The sequence below is a fragment of the Pelodiscus sinensis genome, chromosome 23 (assembly GCF_049634645.1).
Source record: "Pelodiscus sinensis isolate JC-2024 chromosome 23, ASM4963464v1, whole genome shotgun sequence".
Taxonomy (NCBI): Eukaryota; Metazoa; Chordata; order Testudines; family Trionychidae; genus Pelodiscus; species Pelodiscus sinensis.
The window spans coordinates 20,054,090-20,071,289 of NC_134733.1; the positions used below are offsets into that span (position 1 = coordinate 20,054,090).

Consider the following 17,200-nt stretch of genomic DNA (forward strand, 5'->3'; position numbering starts at 1 on the left):
GTCACCTGATGTGGCTCTTCCTAATTGGTCAGGCCAGGTCTACACTAAGGGGATAAGTTCGAATCAAGATACTCAACCCCAGCTACGTTAATTGTGTAGCTGGGGTTGACGTTCTTTAATTTGAACTTTGGTACCATCCCCACAGTGTGAGGTCGATGGGAGAAATGGTCCCGTCAACTTCCCTTACTCCTCATGAGGATTAGGAGTTCCAGTGCAGATGGGGGCACCATCAGCATTTGATTAGTGGGTCCTTACTAGACCCACTAAATCAAACTCCAGAAGATTGATCTTCGGAGCATCAATCCGCAAGTAAGTATAGAGCTGGCCTCATTGGATGACTGAGCCAAACATGCTGCTCAGATGTGGTTTGAGGTTTCACTACTTCACCTGGCTCTATTGTGAAGATGTCTTGTGTAGCATTTTAGCCATGGGAGCCCCATGGCTGTTTAATTTGTTAAACGGACGTACAGAGAAAGAGTCAAAGTGTTGCTTTGATTTTTGCTTTTGAAAATCACCTCATCAAAACACCAGATGCCAAAAACGTTGATGAGATTCTGACCGGTTTTAACACTGGATGCAAGAGGTCAGGTGGAGATCGGGTTGGGATGCTCTGGAGCGATTCACTGAGGTTACCAGGAGAGCTGAAAAGAGGGCATAAAATGCGTGTTTGGGGGGGTGGGAAAGGCCAGTGGAGCAGCCAGCAGAATTGTCAGAGCGCTCCATGCCAAGACCATAAACCCACTCAGCACACCCTGGAGTTAGCCTAAAGCTAGTGGGAAGGAGGAGGGCACCAAATTCTTTAGTATTAAAACATACGTCCTTTAAGGAGTAGCAACATCAAAGCAGTTGGAGGTGAAAAACTCCTGTTAAAGAGCAAGCCCACAATTCCCAATTCCTGTCTAGCAGCACAGACTGCCTGCAACACACCAGACCTTAATGTATCATCCCAAGGCAGCAGCTCAGGTCTTTTCTTTGCCGTTAACATACGAGAAAATGAGGCTCTTTGGTCCCCATTTTAAAAGCTATCAAGGCATTGCTGTGCTCAGTGTTGGGATGTCTGCGTCTCTCTCCCAAAGAGAGTTAGATGCTCAGAACCAAAAGTCCCTTTTCAGTCTTTTCTACCAACTTCCCAGAGACAGTTCAATCAGAAACCTGGACTTTTACAGAGAGTTGTCACACATTGGCCCTCCAACACTCTCAGTGGGAGAGACTCCTCTCAGAGTTTCTGTACCTGACTAGTTATTTAAAAAATTAAAGTTTCTGTTTAAAAATAGATAAAATTGCCTCTTGGTCAGTTTATGGGAAACCGTTTGTTTTATTCACCCAGGATAAGCAGACAGAAGAAAACAATGAAGCTTTCCCGGGCTCTCTCTGACCTGGTGAAGTATACCAAGTCTGTTGGGATCCATGATGTTGAAACTGAAAGTAGGTTGAATTAAGTGTTTGCTAAAAACTAACTGCGATGCGATGAGCTGGAAAACTGGCCTGGAAGGTTTATGTTCCTGCACCTGATTTATATGATAAACACTTGATTCCAAGAGGAATTTGACAGCAATAAATCTGTGTCATTTCCAAGCGGCCAGACGCCTTTTGTTTTGACTTGGGGTCTGCAGTGCGAATGCGATTTATGCAGCAGCTTCATTACCAGTGGATTACAATAACCACTTCCTGTAGTAACCCCTAGGCGGCTGCCAGTTGCTATAAAGGCTGCCAGAATCCAGTTTACACTTTAAGGTGCAGGAAAACTTGGAAGGACATGTATGCTGCTCCCACTTAGAATGCATGGTGTTTGGAGAGGAACAGCTCCATGGGAAATTTTAATCTTCATTACCAAGCAACAGGAAACGCTCCAGAACTTTGGCTAAGTAGCTGAAAGTTCAGGTGCTCCTTCAAACGAGTTGATTCTGCAGAATGAAACTGCTGGGAGATTTTAGCCCTCCTTCTCTGTTTTCTGCACCGGATCCTGAGCAGAATCGGGAAGTCCAAATGCCATCGGTGGCTGTGAGAAATATAGAGGGATTAGGGCAGGGGTGGGGAACCTTTTTTGGGTTGGGGGCCGCTGACCCACAGAAAAGTCAGTTGGGGGCCGCACATAAGTGAGAAGCAACCAATCCGTCACTAACATGGCCCTGGAAGGGGGAGCCCCGAGCTTCAGGGGCTGGATCAAGGCAAGCAGGGGGCCGCGTCCAGCCCCCGGGTCTTAGTTTTCCCACCTCTGGATTAGGGGATTTAAACTTTCTTCAAGCATCTTCAAACTTCAAGATATGGGTGAGGTTCTGTCTGAGGGGTCAGATCACTTATTGTACCTGACCTGGATTTCTCAGCTGTAACTCTACCATGTAAGAAACAAAATGGCTGCGTCTAGACTTGCATGATTTTCCGCAAATGCTTTTAACGGAAAAGTTTTTCCATTAAAAGCATTTGTGAAAAAGAGCGTCTAGATTGGCACGGACGCTTTTGTGCAAAAGCACTTTTTGTGGAAAAGTGTCCATGCCAATCTAAACGCGGTTTTGCGCAAGAAAGCCCTGGTTGCCATTTTCGCCATCGGGGCTTTTTTGTGCAAAACAGTTTTTACCTGTCTACACTGGCCCTCTTGCGCAAAAGCATTTGCGCAAGAGGGCTTATCCCTGAGCGGGAGCATCATAGTATTTGCACAAGAACATTGACAATCTTACATTAGATCGTCAGTGTTCTTGCGCAAATTGAAGCGGCCAGTGTAGACAGCTGGCAAGTTTTTCCGCAAAAGCGAATGCCAGTCTTGACGCAGCCAATGTGGTGATGGAAGAGAAAGAGAACCATATCTGATCAGGTGGTTTTTGCAAAAGAATGATTAGTAACTGATGGTATGTAGGTGGAGTGGATATTTTTCAGGGGAAGCCATCCCCTTCTAACTTCCTTCTCTCCTTGCAGTCTCTTCCAGTTGGCAGGTCTCATCTTTCAGCGAGACAAAGGCCCACCAGGTACTCCAGCAAAAGCCAGCACAATATCTGCGTTTCAACCAACACCAGTTGTCCCGCATCTACCCATCTTCCTATCGCGTTGATTCTAGCAATTACAATCCCCAGCCCTTCTGGAACGCTGGCTGTCAGATGGGTGAGCAAAAGGGACTCTTTTTTTGTTTTAGTTTTTGTTTTTTTTAAATCTTGAGTGTCAGTGGGAATCGTAGAATCTTTCTTTGGAAAATAGGCTGAGCAAAAAGCCTCACCAAACACACCAGGTTAGTTGGCTATCCAACTCCCTGACATCTGGGGCTTTGATACCTGGGATATTGTCTGTTTCTCTAGTAGGGCGGGATGCAACTGGTGGCCAAGAGAAGGAAAGTAATGCCCTCCTGCTCACATGCAAGAAACTCTCCAGACAGGAAGGCTGTGTCTACACTGGCCCCTTCTTCGGACTAGCCATGCTAATTTAGAACTTTGGAATAGGGAAATGCGCGGGGGATTTAAATATCCCCCGAGGGATTTAAATAAACATGGCCGCCGCTTTTTTTCCGGCTTGGGGAAAAGCCGGAAAAGAGCGTCCAGACTGGCGCGATCCTCCGGAATAAAGCCCTTTTCCGGAGGATCTCTTATTCCTATTTCAAGTAGGAATAAGAGATCCTCCAGAATAGGGCTTTATTCCGGAGGATCGCGCCAGTCTGGGCGCTCTTTTCCGGCTTTTCCCCAAGCCGGAAAAAAAGCGGCGGCCATGTTTATTTAAATCCCTCGGGGGATATTTAAATCCCCCGTGCATTTCCCTATTCCAAAGTTCTAAATTAGCATGGCTATTCTGAAGAAGGGGCCAGTGTAGACGTAGCCGAAGTGTAAGACTCTTTGTGGAAGTCATAGAATCATGGAATCCTAGGGCTGGAAGAGACCTCAGGAGGTCTTTGAGTCCAGCCTCCTGCCCAAAGTAGGACCAACCCCAACTCAATCATCTCAGCCAGGGCTTTATCAAGCTGGGACTTAAAAACCTCTAAGGATGGAGATTCCATCTCCCTAGGGAACTCATTCCAGTACTTCCCCACCCTCTTAGTGAAATAGTTTTTCCTAATATCCAACCTAGACCTCCCCCACTGCAACTTGAGACCTTGTTCTGCCATCGGTCACTACTGAGAACAGCCTCTCTTCTTCCTCTTTGGAACCTCCCTTCCGGGAGTTGAAGGCTGCTATCAAATCCCCCCTCACTCTTTTCTTCTGCAGACCAAATAAGCCTAAATCCTTCAGTCTCTCCTCATAGGTCATGTGATCCAGCTCCCTATTCATTTTGGTTGCCCTCCGCTGGACCCTCTCCAGTCCGCCCACATTCTTTCTATAGTGGGGGGCCCCCAGAACTGGACACAATACTCCACATGTGGCCTCCCCAGAGCCAAATAAAGGGGAATAATCACTTCTTTGGATCTGCTGGCAATGCTCCTCCTAATACAGCCTAATATGCCATTCACCTTCTTGGCTACAAGGGCACACTGTTGACTCATATCCAGCTTCTCATCCATTCTAATCTCCAGGTCCCTTTCTGCTGGACTGCTACTTAGCCAGTCAGTCCCCAGCCTGTAACAATGCTTGGGGTTCTTCCGTCCCAAGTGCAGGACTCTGCACTTGTTCTTGTTGAACTTCATCAGATTTCTTTTGGCCCAATCCTCCAATTTGTCTAGGTCACTCTGGACCCTGTCCCTGTCCTCCAACGTATCTACCTCTCCCCCTAGTCACTGTCTCTAGAGCTGTGATATCTTAAGCATTGGGTGGGGGAGAGTCCCAGTTCCAACATTTCTGGCTAGCTGTCACCAGAGAACAAAGTTTAAAACACATGCCGGTTTTCTTTCCTGTGAACACTCTCAACGGACTTAATATTGTTGCCTCCTTCTTTGCCACAGTCGCATTGAACTATCAGTCTGAGGGGCGAATGCTGCAGCTGAATCGGGCCAAGTTTAATACCAATGGGAATTGTGGCTATGTCCTCAAACCAAAGTGCATGTGTCAAGGTAAGGACCAGCCAGTTGGTGGGGACCACAGAGGGAGGGGGAGATCCTTGGGGTTGGGATTGGTACTTCAGGAGGGAAAGAGGCATGGCAGTGCTGTGCATTGTGGGATACACCAGCAAGTGATGCTGAGGCCATAGGAGTCAGTAACTCGTTATGTCCGGGTGTGGGGTGTGGATTTTCCAGCGGTTTACAAGGTTGCGCAGGAGTGTACGTGTGCAGCTGCTGGGGCCTTTCCACCAGCCATCGGAAGTCCTTTGGAACTTCAGGTCAGATCCTGCTCTTCCATGGGCGTGAGCTCAGTTGACGTCATTGACGTTGTTCCTCAATTACTCTGCCGTAAGTGAGAGCAGGTTTGGCCCCTTAACCCCAATGGTCTCTGAATACATTGAGATGGATTCTTGTGTTCCCAATACGTGTACCAGAGACTTATTCATTAACACTCTTGGGGTACGTCTATGCTGCATCCCTAATTCGGACTAGGGATGCAAATGGAGACGACCGAAGTAGTTAATGAAGCGGGGATTTAAATATCCCGCGCTCCATTAACATGATCTCGCCGGCGCGCTAGTTCAAATCACAGCTGATTCGAACCAGGAAGTGCGCGCCGGGATGCGTTAGTTTGGACGAAAGCCCTTAGTCCGAACTAACGGTACTCCTCATTTTTTAACCCCCCCCTCAAAAAAGAGAGACTCGTCCTCCCAAGAGTTTCTATCTTGCATGCTCCGTAGAAGCAGCAGGGATGGGATGGGGATGTAGAAGCTTCCCCTGAACGGAGTTTGGATGGGCTTGCTCCAGGGATGGTGCACGACTTCATTAAGGCACCTACATCCCTGCCATGACAAACCAACCGCTGCTTGCATCTAAAGCGGTACAGGGACTGGGGCCAGCACATAAAATATCCATTTCCTGGATCTCTAGAAGGCTCTCACTCCATAAGGCACCAGCTTCTCCCCATCAGCCTAGCCGAGTCGGGCAAGAATTCACAACCCCCCACAGCACTGAGTGCTGCCCCAGTCTTTCTCTTTTATGGAGACAGAATCCCAACTGAGAGTATCAGCTGACAGGTAAATGTAAGTGCTGCAGGCCTGGTAGCCTGGAGGGGTAACAGATTGCTCTCCCAGTAGACGATCATGAAACCCAGCAGAGGGAACTGAACATTATCCCAACAAAGAGATTCCATAGTCAGTAAAGCTAGAAGAACATTGATGGTATGCAGAGCGGGACCAAGTTTGGGAGACACATCCTGGGTCCTGCTGCGTGTGGGTTTATATCATCGTTTGCTGTCATAATCGTAAAATTTTAGGGTAGGGTTTTCAAAAGCCCTTAAGTGACATAGGAGCCACAAGTCCCATTGAGTCAAGTATCAGAGGGGTAGCCGTGTTAGTCTGAATCTGCAAAAGCGGTGAGGAGTCCTGTGGCACTTTATAGACTAACTGAAGTGTAGGAGCATAAGCTTTCGTGGGCAAAGACCCACTTCGTCAGATGCAAGTCCCATTGAAAGTCCACAGGGCCTGGGTTTCTAAGTCAGGGAGGCCATGTCTACACAAGAAAACTATTTTGAAATTAGTACAGTCAACTTATTAATGTCCATGCTATGGGGAAGCTTTGAAATTAGTCCGAAGCAGGCCCGTTAATGTGGATGTACTACCTCGGCCTTAGAGCCCCAGGAAGCCCTGGGGAGTAATTAGCTCGAATTACTCTGGGGAGTAGTTATTTTGAAACAGTGGCATCGGAGCATCCATACTACCGTTACTTCGAAGTAACTAGTTCAGAATTAGCGGTACTCCTGATGAAAAGCAGGAGTACACATTTCCAATTAAGTGGTCCATTATTTAAAATAACGGGCTTGGTAGTGTGGACGTTCTGCTTATAAATTCAACCTAAGGGGGGTTATTTCGAAATAAAGCCCTAGTGTAGACCTGGGCAGAGAGTCTGTCTACCCTGCAGTGACAACCTGTGGCTGGCTGTACCAGCTGACTCGGGCTCACGGCACTTGGACCGAGGGGCTGTTTATTTGCAGTGGAGACATTCGGGCTCAGGCTGGAGTTGGGCTCTAGGACCCTGCAAGGCGGGAGGGTCCCAGGACTCAGGCTGCAGCCTGAGCTGGAACATCTACATTGCAATTAAACAGCCCTTTCACCCAAGACAGATGACAGGATCCAGCCATGGGTATCTCACTGCAGTGTGAACCGAATCTTAGACATCTTTATCAATTCTACTTTGGCACATATGGGGAGGAGGGCTTTTTGTTTGTGTGGTGGTTGTGTACAGGAGGGATGTAAGCGACTAGTCGACTAGTCAACTATCCAATAAGCATAAGCTTATCAGACAGTCAACTAGTGACTTGACTAGTCACTTCCCTCTCCCCCGCTGCCTCTACCAGTGACAAGTGGCAAAGAGGGAAGAGCAGGAGCCAGTACTGGGGGAAGCCAACTTAAAAGCCGGTTCTGCCCAGCGCCGTCTCCATGGAGGTGCGGGGACCCAGCGGGGAACTGGTGTTGCTTCTGCCTTTGAGATGTAGCACATTTCAAAAGCAGAAGCGCTGCAGGATGCATGGGGCGAGTGGGGGACTGCTTGAGTTTCTGCTGGCCCCGTGCTCCCTGCAGCACTTCTGCTTTTGAAATGTACAAGAGCCCGATGAGGCTCTTCTACATTTCAAAGACGGAGGCGGTGTTATCGAGTAATTGAGTAGTCAATGGAAATTCCATCGACTGTCTGATTAGTTGATTAATCTAAATTTAGCATCCCTAGTGTACAGTGCTCACCACTGAAGTCATAACATCACTGTGGTGTTCATTACCACTTCCTAAGGGAATGCCATGGTAACCTGATCGACTTGCCACAGCAGATATGTAAAAATGGTACCTCAATTGCTATTGCATGCACTTTTATTAAGATTAGATTAATTAAATCGATTACACTAGTGCGCTTGTGATTAGAACAACGCTTAGGCAGAGCCAGGTGGGTGCGGGATATTTTAGGGTTGTGCATAGGGCTGTGCTGGTGAGGTCCTCCTTTAGGCCTTACTCTACACAGGCGCCTTTGAGTACCCAGAACACCTCTTTATAGGAGGCGTAATGACTATCTCCCTGGAAGGCACCTTGCTGGTAAGGACAGGGTCTCTGTGTTTGTTTCAGGCTTCGCTCAAATAGATTTGTCCCTGAGAAAGATGAAGCCCTCCTTTTCCACTGTGTCGATTTCCCGTTGAATTTGTCACTTTCTCTCTATCTGGAGTCCTGCTTATTTCTGACAGTGTGGCCTTGAGCAGAGTATTGTAATACTGCCCTAGTGTTTGCACTGTTGTATGTAAACAACTCTCGCTGTTCTCCGTTGGGTTGGTGGCTGCCTACGCCTGCACTGTTTAAGTAAATGGAATGTATTTTCCTATCTCCTTTGCTGCAGCGTCCCATCTCCTCCCACTGCTCTATGGCAGAGCCGTTCATTACTATCCCGTGCTTGATCTTGTCTTTGAAATGCTCTTTTAGCTTCCAACTGGCTGCCAACTGACGGTTTTTTTCTGTTCCAATAAGACAGGAAAGACACAGCAGAGCCCTTCCCAGCACCCAAAGCCAATGGTGTCAGTGTGTTCTGAATTAGTTCCCTCCAGCGAATCCCAGAGTTTAGGCTATAAAAGCAATCAGTGATGCTTCCAAAGCATTCAGATCTGGGTTTTGAAAGCCACCCCACAAAATTATGTGACACACACATCCAGGTTTTGGTTCGCCCCCACCGCTAAGTGCCGCTGGCTCAGTAACCTGCTGCCTGGTGATTAATTTGGCAACGTGCGATATTTGCAGCTACTGCTCTTTCCATCAGCCTTTGTGAGCAATTGCCTTTTTCCTGGAGGCTCACTGTGCTCAAAAGTATCCAGATTGCCGTGCCAGTGTGTCACTTGCTTGTAAAGATTTTAGCGACAACTATGGCACAGTTTTGATTGTTGGATCTGAGTACAAGTGCTTGAGGCAGCCGGGTGGGGCACCTTCCTAAGTGTAGTTTGTAGTTGTAGATGCAACTAAACAAGGAGAAGAGCGAGGAAGAGCTGGAGGAAAACGTCACCATCCGTAAAATGGTGCCGGTCTCCCTTTACGTTCTCTGGATTCTTGCCCCCACAGGTGTCTTCAACCCAAATTCCGAAGACCCTCTCCCCAATCAGATGAAGAAGCAGCTGGTGTTGAGGATAATCAGTGGGCAACAGCTACCAAAGCCACGGGACTCCATGCTGGGAGACAGAGGAGAGGTGGGAAATGGTGAACGGGTGACGTGGCTCCCCGATCGGAGAGTGTCTGTCTGTCTCTGTCTGTCTCTGTCTGTCTGTCCGGGAGCCGGTCTGGACCAGGCTTTAACTGTTTTGCATTTGTTTCTATGGGAAACCCGACCTTTACTTTGAATGTATCGTGCAGCTCATTAAGCTTCCAGGAGCACCAGGTGCCTTTCCTCCCTCAAGCATCAGGGAGCCCGTTAGGGTATGTTAGCTAGAAGAGCCAAGATGCTCAATTCACTGTCGTGCTCATCAGCCCCCAAACAGAGCCAGCGAAACCGAGCGCCTGGTCTTAAAAACGCATGAGACTGCGGAGCTCGTCAGTCGAGACAAATGAAATTCCTTGAGGGTCCTTCTTGTCCTTTGCCTATCCAAATGCTATTCCTAGTCTCCAGCGCATGTTGTGCCCTCTTGTCCCGCCCCTTCTTCAGTTTGACTTGTAGAGGGGCTAGGGGTGTATGGGGGGGGGGCATGAAGCAACATCAGCCAGACTGAAATGAGCCAAAATTGTAGCCTTTTGTCAGTATTGGGGCTTCTTATTTCATGTGCGGTTCTGTATCGATTGCTTGCGGAGCACGGCCCGTGTGCCTTTATTAAACACTAGTCTTTAGGAAATGCTAAGACTGAGCAGCTACCTCCAAGTAAAATTTCCCCTTGGCTCTTTAGCCCATTAGAGCCAGAACTGAACCTCTGAGTGGAGAAATATTTTTATGTCCTTTGGCCACTAAACCGGATTGATTGTAGAATCATAGGACACTAGAACTGGAAGGGACCTCGAGAGGTCATTGAGTCCAGTCCCCGGCCCTCACGGAAGGACCAAGCACCTGTCTAGACCATCCCTGACAGGTGTCTATCTAACCTGCTCTTAAATATCTCCAGAAATTCTACAACCTCCCTAGACAACTTATTCCAGTGTTCAACCACCCTGATAGGTAGGAATTTTTTCCTAATGTTCAACCTAAACCTCGCTTGCTGCAGTTTAAGCCTGTTGCTTCTTGTCCTGTCCTCAGAGGCCAAGGAGAACAATTTTTCTCCCTTCTCACATCAGTGGAAAGCAGTCACCCAAGGGTCACAATAAAGGCCACCGTGAAGCAATTTAAGATTTCGAATACATTTGCATTCCCTCTTTTCTCCGTAATTCACTTTCTCCGATGTTGAGAGAGGTGTCCATCGGCTGTGGTTGTCCATATTCCAGATGAAGATTCTGGCCAGAAGCAGTTGAGTAGCTGGATTGTCGCCTGGCAGATGTTGTCCTAGTTTTTCCACAAACTCCCGTTGGGAGTCACATAATCTCCTCACGTGTGAGAGCGATTCACATCTGTGAAACTCTGATAATATAGTGTCCATTTTCCCGCCTTTTGTCCGCTTGTGTGTTGAGATTGAAAGCTCTTTGGGTTAGGAAGAACCTCTACATCTCTGTGGGTGCCTGGCATAATAGGGTCTTAGAACCATAGAACTGGAAGAGACCTCAGAGTCATCAAGTCCAGCCTCCTCCTATAGGCAGGACCAATTCCAACTAAATCAACCCAGCCTTGATCTCCGGTGTGGCCTTTAGGTGCTCCCAAACTATATTAATTGGTGGGGTGGAAGGAGCAGCAGCACATCTAACACAGTAGTTTCAAGTAACAGATCTTGAAAGATTAACTGGCCATGGCCCCCACATAAAATGAATCAACATCATTCTTTCACTTCCCATTTTTTACTGCCAAAGGCATGTGGGCTGTGCACAGGTTGTCTTCTCCTCAGAGAGGGTGTTCATTTCTTTTCTCTCTTGCCTTCCTGCCTATTCCCTGCCCTCGGGTGAGGCAAACCTCCGTGTGTGACATCACACTTACATTCTCGGGCGAGGCTTTTGGCTTCACAAGCAGAGGGTAGTGACAAATGGATCCTTTGGGCAGGAATAATTCCCTAATAAAGTTTTTAAAACAAAACCAGGAAGGTTTTAAGGGCGGGGAGAAGCCGAAAATGGCTGAGCCGGGGTTGTCCCAGTGCCTAAGATAGTCAGCATATCTGGCAGAAATGTGGTCATTCTATCCCATGGGAGATTACAGTATTTCAACATTTGTTTTTGTCCCAAATCAGGATGGAACACCTGCCTTGGAATTCTTCCTCAAAGGGAAATACAGGGAAAGCGTTGCTCTCCAGCACTCTTGGGGAATGGGGGTGCCCATTCTACGGGTGATTAATCAGCCCCACCCAGTCAGAGGCTCAGGGCTCATGCAGGGAGCTGACTGACTGGGCAGGGCAGATTAATCTTCTGTGAAGCTGGGCTGCCACACACCTTAGAGCAATGGTCCCCAACCTTTTGGGGCTGCCGGGCGCCCGGGGGCGGGGCCACTCACACACCGGGCACCCGGGGGCGGGGCCACCCATATGCTGCACTCCCGGGGCTGGCGCCGCTCCTGTGCCGGCCCCTCCTGTGCCACACGTCCTGGAGCCGGCATCACCCACGCGCTGCGTGCCTGGGGCTGACACTGCCCATGTGCCACACGCCCAGGAGCCAGCAGTGCCCATGCACCACGTGCCCGGGGGCAGGGCTGGCCCCTATCACTTGGCGGGTGCACAGAAATGGCCCGGCGGGCACCATGGCGCCCACGGGCACCGCATTGGGGACCACTGCCTTAGAGGGAACACTAGTTAATGGAATGAGCTGGATCACAAAGCTTATTGCTCTGGCCTTGCCCCCAGTGGCAGATCCGGCTTGTGGCAGGTCATGGCAGGCTGAGGAGGAAAGAAGCTCCCGCTGATGAAGTCAGAAGCCCTGCAACAGCTGGCCGGACAGGGAGGAGTCGGGTGCACAGACACACCTGAAGACGTGGCAGTATTATGGCTGGGGGCAGTGCCAGTTAACAAAGCTTTCCGGTTAGCAGAGTGCCGGACAACACCGCTTTCACTGTCGTTAACGTTTTAACGAGTAGAGCTGAAATGAAATGTTTGGATACTTTTGTGAACATTTTGAAGGGAGTGATACATTCCCATTCAATGTTTAGATTTTCTAGAATCCTCTTTTGTTTTTCTGGAAGCAAATAGTTCTGCCATAACATTTTCAACCAATTTGAATCTTTTGGGATCGCAGTTTCACAGCTCGGGTCTATCTTTATGTAGCCCACACACCTCGTGCTGCTGTTGACTTTCCAGTGTAGACTAGCTCTTAGCTCTTTGGACAACCTCACCCTTTTCTTTTCTTGGCCTTGTGGCAGGACCTAGAGGCCTCAATCAATGATCAGGATTTCGCTCTGCTAGGTGCCTTATACACTTTGCGACAAGAGAGGCCCTGCCCCAAAGCCCTTTGCAGAACAGAACTGTCTGAACAACATGGGCGGCCAGCAATGCAGGCAAGAGAAGGCACAGCCTTCCCAAAACTGCCTGTGTGCCCAACTGCTGAATGCTGGGGCTGCCAGCCGGGAGGGGATGGGCCACGGCGCGGCAACCCGGCTTCCCCCAGCTACCGAGGGGCGATGGGGCCACGGCATGGCAGCATGGCTTCCCCTAGCTGCCGGGGAGGGCCGGGTCAGGGCCACAGCACAACAGCCCCAGCCCTCCACATGACCAGGAAGGATAGGGATGAGGATGGGCGGGGCTTAGTTCCAGGGGCGGGGCAGGGCTGAGACTTGCCTTCCCCAGTTGGGCTTTTACCCCCCGCCCATGCTGAACAAGGTTATTTGTACTGGAAGTTCAATTGTCTTGCGAGCAGTAAGGAAAGGAGGCAAGATGTTTGTGTTTGTCTTTAGTGACAAAGTATCCCTTATGCTTATAGCTTGTGCTGAACATTTGTTTCCTGCTGAACAGCAAAACTTTAGCCTACAACCATTACTCAGTCTAGCCAGTCTGGTTTGGTTTTTGTTTTTTTGTCTCATTCCAGTTTAGTTGGTCCCAGATTTGAGATGATTCCTTATCCTTTTTGTCGGCTTCTTAGACAGCAATTACTGGAAAGGCCTTTCTCCCTGCTAAGACAGTATTGACTGGTGGTGGTGTGCACTCTGTGTTTGGTGAGAAGCACACACTGGTAGAGAGCAGTAGCAAAAGGATCTACCTAATTGTTAAGTTACTATTCCTCATCCTCCCTATTGTTAATTTTAGTTCCTAGAGTTTCCAGCTGAGACTAGGGCTCCGTTGTTCTGTGCAGGTGTAAACCCCCAGCAAGACACATGCCCTGTCATAAAGACCTCCCGTCTAAAGAGATAGCGGGAGGGGAAGAGGAGGCACAGCGAGCAGAAGTAATTTGCCCAAGGTCAAAGAATGGAACAGAATCCACGTGCCCTGAGTCCTCGTCCATTGTCTAATCTACTGGACCAGGCTGCTTCTCCAAACACACAGATCTTCAGCCGTGTCTACGCTAAAGGGGAAGGTCAAAGCAAGATACTCAATTCCAGCTATGTTAATTATGTAGCTGGACTGAACATGCCTTGTTTTACATTTCCCCACCATCCCCACAACGGGAGGCTGACAGGAGCAAATGCTCCTGTCTGATTCCCTTACTCCTCACACAAGCAGGAGTACCGGTACTGACAGGTGCACCCTCTGAGTTTGATTTAGTGAGTCTTAACTAGACTTGCTAAATCAAACTACAGAAGATTGATCGTGGCAGTGGTGATCTTCCATTTAGTGTAGACGTGGCCTTTTACAATCACACGCTCTCCGAACTCGCTCAGTATATGTTGTTTTGCAAGTCATCTCTTTACAACTTCTTTGCAATGGTGACCACCCTGAAGAAATTCTTAAAGCTTCTGCTTAGATGTACACTGATTTTCAAGATATTCCCATAGAGATGGCTGTTAACTTGCAGTTAGCTGTAACACCCATTTTGAATCAGTGGGGAAATGGTCGACGGATGGTGATTAAGGCAGTTACTGTGTGTTGTATTAAGGCAGTTAGTGTGATGTAGTCTTATGTCTTTTCACTGCAGAGCAACAAATTACCCATCTGCCCATGGCTCTTTCATCTGCAATAGTGTGTGATGCCTTTGCGGTGAAGATCAGGATATTACTTGATTTCTGTTTAAACTGGTTTACTAGCCTTTCCTGTCTCTTTTCCAGATTATAGATCCATTTGTAGAGGTCGAGATCATAGGGTTACCAGTGGACTGCTACAAAGAGCAAACTAGAGTGGTTGATGACAATGGTGAGATCATGTTTTTGTTTTATTTTGTTTTGTTTTCCCCCTTGCTATCTAGCACACGCTTGGACATGAAGTTTGAAGGGTCATTTTGTTACATGGAGATTCAATGGGCCAAACGTGGGATCCATTGTAGTAAAGCATTTAAGCACATGCTTGCGTGTTAACTTCAAAGATGCTTACACATGTTCCTATGTGTTTTGCTGAATCAGGGTCAAGGTAAGGGTGTGTTGGGTAGTTTTAGTCCAAATGCCATGAGATCAGACACGAATAGATCAATCTGTAGATTCATATCACACTCCTCTTTGTCAGAGAAGGGCCGTGGTCAGGACATGAGACGGGAAGCCGGCAACTTCTCGGGTCTACCTGCTGCTTGTTCTGTTGCTCGGGAGACCTTCAGAGAAGAGAAAAATGTTTATGAGAAAAGTTAAAGTCTTGTCTTTCTTACACCACTGTGGTTGGAGTTCCAGGTGTGTAAGGAATACCTTGAGGGTCCCTCAGAGCGACCATCACTCTGTGGGAATGACAGTGTAGACAGCTGTTCGTCTCCTCTCTTGACCACGTCTCTTCAGCACAACAAAACAGGAAGAACTAAGTGGGTTTCTGGCCCATCACGGGGGCTGCCACGTGCCACTGAACTATAACTAATAAAGCCTGACTCTCCGATCCGCAGGTTTTAATCCGATGTGGGAGGAGACGCTGGTGTTCACAGTGCACATGCCAGAGATTGCGCTGATACGCTTCCTCGTGTGGGATCACGATCCCATTGGGCGGGATTTCATTGGACAGAGGACGATCGCGTTTACAAGTATGATGCCAGGTAAGGCCATGCTCTCTCTCTGGATGACGTTCAGGATTCATTGGCTGAGGCCTTGCTCGGTAACAGCGACGGGCAACCAAGGCTAGTGAGTGGGCCACACGAGTGGCCTCCTTCAGCTCCGTGGGCCGTCCACGGGTCGGTCTCCCGGGACAGGGCAGTTTTGCTCACTGCGCTTGCGTGCCTAGAATTAGCAGGGGGGTGCCGATTGATCCGGAGCAGCGCTGTGATTGGCTGCAGAGGGAGCGCCCGGCTCTCATGGTCAGTGTTGTGTGCAATCAGCCCGCCCCTCCCTTCACGTGCCCTGGCTTTACGTGTGTGTCACTTCAGTAATACCAGCAGGAAAAAAAACCCCAGACAGACAGAAACCCTGCGTGTGGGCAACGGTAAACACAGTATCGTGCGGACCACACATAGAGCCCTGATGGGCCGCAGCTTGCCCACCACTGTTCTGTTCAATTCCTTCATTGCAGGGGTGAGAAATCAACGGTTCAAGGGCCGGATCCAGCCCCTGGCTTCCCTGGATCTGGTCCTGGAGGCTTGGGGCTCCAGCCCTTCAGTCCCTTGCCTGCCCAGAATCCGCTCCTCCACTCTGCTCCTGCACCCTACCACCCTCCCAGACTCCCCGACCCCCAACCCACTCCTGCATCCTCCTTCCTGTCCAGACCTCACTCCCAAGCCTGCTTCCTCATAGCCCTCTCCCTCACACTGATCTCCTCATTTTTGTCCCCACCCCAGAGTGTAGGCGGGGGGCACAATCAACTAGCCTCTCCCCCGCCCTCCCCTCCGGCTCTGGTGTATGAGGGGAATGTGCTGGGTTTTTTCTTCTCACTTTTGTGCGGCCCCAGCTGATTTTTCTCTGGGTTAGTGGCCCCTGACCCAAAAAAGGTTCCCTGCCCTTGCTTAATTGTGACAAGTAAAATATCTCCCAGGGGAGCTTTTCCAAGCATGTACACAAATACACATGTGCAGTGGGGTGTTTTCATGAGGCATTTTTGTGAGCTGGTGGCCTAAAGCAGGAGACTGGATAGTTAAAACTCCTAGATTCTAGACCCTGGTCTGACCAAATTTCATAACCTCCTTGGGCCAGATTTTCAAAAGGGTGCAGCGTCCAGAATTTCCTACTGTGAACAAATTCTAGCTACTTATTTAGGTACCTGTGTGGAAGTAGGCGTTGATCTCTGTTGGCCCTTCGAGTGTCAGTTTTCCCACCTGTAAAATGAGGGCAATAACACATGCCTCTATCACAGACATTTTACGCAGATTAATGAGTGACTGTCTCACGAGGCTCATGTTTAAAAGTGCTGTTGTTCAGAGGGTCAGGAGGGAATGAAGAAAGCTCTCTAGCTAAGCATGCAGGACTGGACAGACTATGGTAAATTAGCTATTTCTTGCTTTCCTGTTGTTCTGGGACTTTTATTTTTTTTCCTCAAATGATTATTTGGCAGCAGTTGGCTTTTGACGGTATAAATGAGAAACGGGGACTTTTCTATGCAGTGGGGCAAACTTCAAAAGCCTTCCTGAACCAAGCTGGAGTCTCGTTTGGTCTTGTGTTTGCTGGCAGCTCACCAGTGACCACAATTCTCACCGGACCTAGTTGAATGGAAAGCAGCCAGCTAGTTGGGCTGTTGGTGAGATCTGGGGATTGGTTTTTGTTTCCTGTGTGTTTCTGATTTTGTTTCTCTTTCCAGCTTTTTGTGCAAACTTATTTCACATAAAAAGCAGCCGAGGTGTGCAACTTTTCCCCTCTATCCTTCAGAACTTGGGTTTATTTGGGGGGAGCCCCACAACCCCCATCTGGATAATGATTGTGACATGTACTGCAGTATTAATAATGGCCCCAAGCCTGCCAAGGACACGCTAATCAATTATACATCACAGAATTGACAGCAGCAGCAGTGTAAATTGGAAAAAATAGGGTGACTTTTTTTCCCCTGTAATAAGGAAGGGACAGGGGAAAACATCAGTCAACTTGGAAAATGGTGCGGCTCTCACACTAATCAAGTGTGGCAAGATGATGGACGAGTCTGATTGCCCAGCGGTTGGACAT

General features: G+C 48.7%; 1 protein-coding gene across 1 annotated transcript in view; it reads left to right on the top strand.

The window, feature by feature from the left end:
- The window catches only part of PLCH2 (phospholipase C eta 2), a 393,557-nt gene that overhangs the window by 352,719 nt on the left and 23,638 nt on the right, over window positions 1-17,200 (top strand). The window contains exons 15-20 of the mRNA XM_014574375.3: window positions 1,328-1,425; window positions 2,911-3,093; window positions 4,853-4,960; window positions 9,073-9,197; window positions 14,255-14,339; window positions 15,007-15,153. Of these exons, the coding sequence (XP_014429861.2) occupies window positions 1,328-1,425; window positions 2,911-3,093; window positions 4,853-4,960; window positions 9,073-9,197; window positions 14,255-14,339; window positions 15,007-15,153 (746 nt within the window). The remainder of the gene's footprint in view (window positions 1-1,327; window positions 1,426-2,910; window positions 3,094-4,852; window positions 4,961-9,072; window positions 9,198-14,254; window positions 14,340-15,006; window positions 15,154-17,200) is intronic.